Source organism: Nematostella vectensis, chromosome 2 (assembly GCF_932526225.1).
Source record: "Nematostella vectensis chromosome 2, jaNemVect1.1, whole genome shotgun sequence".
In the NCBI taxonomy this organism is placed as follows: domain Eukaryota; kingdom Metazoa; phylum Cnidaria; class Anthozoa; order Actiniaria; family Edwardsiidae; genus Nematostella; species Nematostella vectensis.
The window spans coordinates 16,210,025-16,217,014 of NC_064035.1; the positions used below are offsets into that span (position 1 = coordinate 16,210,025).

The following is a 6,990-nucleotide window of genomic DNA, read 5'->3' on the forward strand; positions in this document are numbered from 1 at the left end:
ATTATTATATTATACTTTACTTCATAGGGATGTAAATATCAACTCCACAGACTGGTTAGGAAAGTTTTAAGGAATTTTATTATATTTTTCGTCCCAATTTTTTTTTATTGTAATGCACCATATATTTACAGTAGTAACTATGAATGAAACACGTGAAATACAACATTTGCTTGGGGAACCTGTGGTCAAAGGCGCCAAGGCGCGCACATGATTCTGATAATCGAAAGAAAGGTAGTCGCATCTTTTCAAGTTTCAGCAGAATACATCCATCCCCTTCCCTATTATCCTTCATCGAATGTAAGATATTACGTTACACATAAGATGCAGTGCGAATTATGATGGGTTCAAACATTCTGAAAGAGGTGTATCAACCGTAACGTAATCTAATGTAATGAGCGTAATTCATAAAAAAAACATCGAACTGTGATGCTAATGCGTGTGATTTATTTGAAACAGAAAATTTAAAAAAAGAAAAAAACGGGAATTTTAATAGATGACATTTACAACTTTATACGGCGCCTAAACACTCACACTCTTTGCGTGATTCTTTCTCCACCTCTCGCAAAGGGAGGAGATTTTTTAATGAGATAATTGGGTAATCATGCATAATTTATTATTTTCAATACCTTTTTTGTTTAAGAAAGAAAGATTTTGGAATGTTCAAAGAGTAAAATGGCGTCACTTTGACTCGTGCTGTGTTTTGCAAGCGAGGGAAACCAATGCATGTACACAAGCACGCCCATGTCACGGCAAGGGGTGCGGGGTTTAATCTCATAAACATTCAAATCAGCCATCTAGCAATTAGTGTCAATTGAAGTTTCTTGAGTATGGAGTGCTTTCTCTCGCCTCTTTTCCTACTTTTGTGTTTTTTCACAATTGTAAAGTCGCAAGGCCAAGAGGACTTCTCAAGAGATGCCGTCTTCACAGTGACTAAAGGTAAAAAAGTCTATAACATATTTTATAAAAAAATATATCCTTGGTTGATGTGGTACATATAAATCACTGTGGTTTTGGCTAGGTATAATTTTGCTGATCATCAACGACGTAGTAGAAATGAATAAGGAAATCATCATCGCTTCAAAATAGGGGTTTATTTTTTGTTCAGACCACAGGCTTTCCACCCGCGTCAGTTAAGGATTTCTAAGGACGTACGAATTCACGCATATATATACAGATCTGTAGATATCCATATCTATTAATATCTATTAATATCTGTAGATATTAATATCTACAGATAATAAGCACCCTAGTTTACCGGTTAGTGAAAGAGTTAAGGATGACCTTATCTATCAACATTTTTATTGCGACAATCATAGTAGTAGGCAGTCTTCGGACAGTCAGTGTCCATGACATCAGCGCGACGAACGTTGGCATTTCTTTCCATGACTAAAAAGCCCGATGCGCGAAGCACATGTGCGACCACATGAACGACAAACGAGGACAGACGTCTGAGATGGGTTTGATCCAGTTCGAATTTCGGATGCCTTTCTCCTCTGCCTTCTCTCTTCGGCCTCTCTTTTCAGCTCTAACTCCCCTGAGTTGAGTGCGGCAGCACATTCAGACCTCCATCTGCTGCGATCCTCGACAATCATTTAGGTCTTAATAATGTTATGGTACAACTTATAGATAAGTGTAACTCTGAGGCTCAGCTTAGGGAAAGGGAAGGCCAGTGGGCTTATCTACAGATATTAATAGATATTAATAGATATTAATAGATATGAATATCTACAGATCCGTATAGTAAGCCTACTGATAAGCATCAATATCTTTTTCATACGTCCTGTCATCCGTCTGCTTGTAAGAAAGGCATTTCTTTTGGGCAGGCACTACGTATTCGTAGGATATGTTCGGAAGACTCTTCTTTCGAAAAGAGGGTATTAGAGTTACAAGGTTATTTAGTTGATAGGGGTTATGACAGCAGGTTTGTGGGGAGGGAAGTTGACCGGGTTAGACGTATTCCTAGGAACGACACATTGAAAGACAGGCGTAGAGGTAAGAATGATCGTGTACCTTTTGTAGTCACTTTTCATCCAGCTTTACCTAATTTACCTGGTATTCTTCGTAATTTACAGCCAGTTCTAGAATCTTCTAGTAGATGTAGGGGTGCTATTGGTAGGGTACCTATGGTGGCTTATAGGAAACCTAGGAGTTTAAAGGATATGTTGGTGCACTCCTCTCTTAAAGAGGATAGTACTCAGGTTAGAGGTTGTGGTAAGTGTGGCAGTAAAAGGTGTAGGGTGTGTAACTTTCTTAAGACAGGGCGGAAGTTTCGCAGTACAGTTACTAATAAGAAATATGTCATTAATTTTGACTTGGACTGTAACTCAGATTTTGTTGTTTATCTAATTACTTGCTCTATGTGTAGCAAGCAATACGTAGGGTCTACTATCAATAGTTTTAGGAAGCGTTTTAATAATCATAAAAGTAGGTTAAATAAGCACCCTAGTTTACCGGTTAGTGAAAGAGTTAAGGATGACCTTATCTATCAACATTTTCATTGCGACAATCATTTAGGTCTTAATAATGTTATGGTACAACTTATAGATAAGTGTAACTCTGAGGCTCAGCTTAGGGAAAGGGAAGGCCAGTGGGCTTATCGGCTTAAGTCTATCTACCCGCGGGGTCTTAATATTGATGACTTTTTTTGTAGTAGGAACCCACGTAGAGATGTGTAAATTCTTTTTATCCATAGCGCGCGCTATTCTAGAAAATGCGCGTTTTGTCAGTTGTAATGTTTTTGCTTCTCGCGCCACTATTCTGATGTAAATAAGCTTGTAACGATTCACCTTCTTCAGTCTGCCCTGAAGAAGTCTTATTAAAGACGAAAATTTGGCAGAGTCGATTTCCAGTTTTTGGTGTATTGTATTGATATATTGATATATATATTATAGTATAATATAATATACACATACACCGCAACTTGGGTATGGGTGGTGAAAGTGGAACGAGTGATTAATATGGCCCCATAGTACTCAGGAGAGATCCAAAGAGACAAGAATAAAGTGAGTCCATTATGAAATCTGTTTTCTTTAATTTTCTTTTTTTCTTCATACAACTTCTCTTGCGTACTAGAAAGTAGAATACAAAGCGAGTGCTTCGGTTACCTGTGGGCCAATTACTCTTCTAAACATTACTTACAAACGCTGAGGACTTGCTTGAGAACGAATCAATAACAGCAACGATTTCCCACCAATTAGGTGTTCACCATCGAAAATGAGTTTTTTTACCCTCTTGGGCCTCTAGTAGTAGCCCGGTAATTCTTGTATTTTATATATTTTATTGAGAAGAAGGGTAATTTATTAGGTCTATTATTTTCTTGCTAATTCAGAACCTTGCGACTTATTTGAAGCGGAGCGCTAGACCCTGACCGGTAACTATTGATTTGGACGTTTTCACATAATTCACATCCTGCTGCTTCATGATTACTTTGATAGCTATCCATTTTGAAACGCAGTAAAGTACACGAACCAGGACGGTACCCAGGATATTTCTTGCGGGGTGCAAAATCCGAAAATAAATGTTCCCGGGGGGAGGGGTTGAGTTCTTTAAAAAAAAAAAATCAAAACAACCCTGAAAAAACAGAGTGATCTAGCTTATGCTTTAAAGTTTTGTCTACAAATAGCACGTCCATTGAGAACCGAAAGTGGACCTTCGGCCTTTTGTGTGTGTTCGCATCCCCTGCCGCCCCCCCCCCCCCCCCCCCCCCTCCTGGGTACGGGCCTGCGAACACACATCTGTTCGAGAAATAAATTTCAGAATTCCCCACAGTGTAGCGAGCAATAACGATGACATGTAAATGTATATTTCTCTTTTAAACAGATGAATACCTGGGCCTCCTTGTCTTCAAGACCGTGACCGCCTCTCGTCCTTTCGACTGCAACCTTTACTGCCTGGCCGAACCTGACTGTCAATCAACCAACTACCATCCACCAACGCGCATGTGCGAGCTGTGTAACCACACCTTCGCCTCCAGGCCTGGCTGTAAAATCCCCAAACCAGGCTACATCCACTTCGACTCTAACAAGGTATAATGATCATTCCAATCAATTGGGTTTAACAAAAGCTGAAATCAGTTGTTAATGGTTTATCGTGAATAGCGAAAAGAAACCAAGTCACTAACGGTGACCTCGATAGAAGACAGAGATGGCAATTTCGAATGTGAACGCAATCAGAATGTGAATTGATGTACATTCACTGAAATTCTTCTGCGGCCTTTTTGATCTCCTATGAATCGGGAAAACAATTTGGTTGTATTTTTCCTGGTTAAATTAGTCCTTTTCAAACATTGATTACGACCTTTTGATGGAATTCCCTTTATTATTCTGAAGAGATCACCCCATTCCCACCGCTGCAGTAATGTGACGTGCAAGAATGGTGGTACGTGCAACAACACATGCTCAGCAGATCTGTCGTGCATTTGTCAACCCAATACTACCGGCATGCTCTGCGAGCAGTTCACAGGTGCGTTACAGTAAAATCTCGTGCATAAGAACTTAACATTTAAGAACCTTCTAGGCTAAAATTCCCTTGTTAAGCACCCTTCAGAGTTTAGTCTAAAATTCAGGTTCTTAGTCTAAAAAAATTGAAAAAATCTTCTAAAAAAATCTTATCAAGAACGGTTATACCTATCTGACTTTTGAAAAAGAGGTGTGTCTCGGTTTTCGGATTGACTTCACGAGTGAGTGGCAAGTTGAAAGGCAGCGGCGTAGCCCACAAAGCCCTTTAAAGGCATTTACTCCGGTATTTTTGGCTGCTAGAAGAGGGGGCGGCCCCCCTGGGCCATCCCCTGGCTACGCCCCTGAAAGCGATTTCGAGCCGGCGGTTGTACCTGCAATTGGCCGCTTGCGAGGGTAGTCGTAAGACATGGAGATTTTTAATGAATAGACAAAGGAATTTGGATAGATAAGTCGGTGTAGAATAAATACAATAAAATACTCTTTTTGTAGGGGACGTTGCTCCTTCCTCATGCAAGGAAGTTCATGACAGAGGGTAAGTTCAGGGACCACGCCTCATTTTTGCAAAAAAATTGGACAATAAATTTCGAGAGAAATTCGACAACAAGTTAAATTTACTGTTTTCAGACTAAAAAAAGACGCAGCATACATTCTGAACATGGAGGACAGAAGCGTAGAGATATATTGCCATCTGACAGTGATTGACGGCTGCGGCGATGGGGGATGGACGCTGGCCATAAAAGCCGACGGTGCAAAGGTATGCGTACGCCTAATATTTTATGAATTTATTGGATAATATGCATGTTTACAAATACTGTCATTTGTTTTCTGGATACCTCATAGACCACGTTCCTCTACGAGTCTTCCCTCTGGACCAACAAGCTCGCCTACAACCCCTCGGCCGGTCTGACGGGCTTCGATAACCAAGAGACCAAGCTCCCCAGCTACTGGGCCATGCCCTTCACCAAGATCTGCATCGGATTCAAGGTCGGGGACACCCTTAAGTCCATGACGATCCCCTACACAGCTACGTCACTCTATGACGTCATCGCTGACGGCACCTACAGAGGTACCACCCAGATAGGGAAGACCGCTTGGAGGTCACTGGTCGCGGGCTCGTCTATGCAGACAAACTGTAATCAAGAAGGGTTTAACGTTGGTGGTAGACTGCGCGTAGGATTTGCTAGTAACGAACAAATCCACTGTAAAAGTGTTGATAGCATGGTGGGTATCGGGGGATACTCTCGGAATAAAAATAGTGCTGGTAATAGCTGTATGTATGCCTGTGACAATGGTGACATTAATATTGCAGCTATAGGGTATCTTTTCCTTCAGTGAAACCTGCTACCTCAACTATGGTTCATGACTAGGAGCCGATGCTCAGATTTTGTAGAGTTTTGTTCCCCGCCCCACTGCTAAGTATAAGGATTTTAGCAGGATTTCACAAATGGGTTAGGTGTCCTACGCAGCCCTTCTGTCCTATGTAACGCAATGCCTTTGAGCCCAGTTACTGAGCTCAAGCACAATGCGTTACAGAGAACAGAACCACTTCGTAGGAGATTAATTTCAAGATCAGGCAAAATGACATCAATGTTTATCTACGTAAAATGTGCATGAATAATGATAACTTTATTCCAATAAATACCAATACAGGTATATTAGGATAATATACAAAATAGGTTGGCTTATATGCCTATCCTCTATTCATAATATTTAATTACATCATCACAAAATTTCAGGACTAGGCTCGTAATGGAGTCATCTGTTAAGCTAATAATATACAAAAAAAGGTCTTTTGGCCTTAACAGTTTGAAAGAGTTATTGATTGCAAATAGATCATTAAAAAATACTCTGAATTGAAAAGCCGTTACAAACGGTGCGCGCGCTTTATGCGTGTGCCGTTTAAATCGCCTAATAATTACCGAACTTTAGAATGAATTTGCGTCGATGCCTACATGTGGAAACCAGCTCGTTTCGCTTGTTAAGTGTTGCCATCTCTGGCTTCAAAATTATAAAATGTTTTACTGTAGTGCATAAATTACATCTCTTGGTTTCCTTAGTGTATGCCTTTGCTCTAGCTATTATCTTCCAACTTACTGTGTAATTGATTCTCCTATCTTTTAACTGCCATATGTGCTTACTCAATTCCGTCTCGTTTCTCCTACTTTTTAATTCTAAATGAAGGAGCGTGATTTCTCCATCTTGTCTTAAGCTCGTTTGCTGTTAGACCTACATACGTTTCGCATTTGTCCCCTGTCTCTACTTTAGCTTGGTAAACTATCTCTTTTTCAAGGCATTCCCCGTTTAAAGGAGAGTCTTCCCTTTTCCTCTAATTACATTTCCTATGGTCCTCCACCTGCTCGTTGTCCCTTCTATTCAAAATGATCTTATTGTGCCCATCAATTAATTGTTTTACATTTGGCATACAGCTATAGCTAATATACATATATAAATATATGTTATATGTTAACTTAACTTTTCCGGTCAATACCAAAGGTACGTATTGGGGATTTGCTGATCCACACCATGCAGTTAT

The 6,990-nt window shown here is 40.2% G+C and overlaps 1 protein-coding gene across 1 annotated transcript; it reads left to right on the top strand.

Moving 5' to 3' along the window:
- The first annotated feature begins 572 nt into the window (after positions 1-572).
- On the top strand, positions 573-6,259 carry LOC5504558. The gene is made up of 6 exons (XM_048723362.1): positions 573-936; positions 3,820-4,025; positions 4,329-4,461; positions 4,947-4,989; positions 5,082-5,211; positions 5,298-6,259. Exons 1-6 carry the CDS (start codon positions 828-830, stop codon positions 5,790-5,792), a joined length of 1,116 nt encoding a protein of 371 aa, XP_048579319.1. The 5' UTR covers positions 573-827; the 3' UTR covers positions 5,793-6,259.
- The last annotated feature ends 731 nt before the right edge of the window (positions 6,260-6,990 follow it).

Bases quoted from the DNA above. Each gene is read 5' to 3' on its own strand.
- LOC5504558 (XM_048723362.1), top strand. From the start codon at position 828: ATGGAGTGCTTTCTCTCGCCTCTTTTCCTACTTTTGTGTTTTTTCACA. The intron at 937-3,819 runs GTAAAAAAGTCT...TCTTTTAAACAG, and splicing joins CGTCTTCACAGTGACTAAAG to ATGAATACCTGGGCCTCCTT. The intron at 4,990-5,081 runs GTAAGTTCAGGG...TACTGTTTTCAG, and splicing joins AAGGAAGTTCATGACAGAGG to ACTAAAAAAAGACGCAGCAT.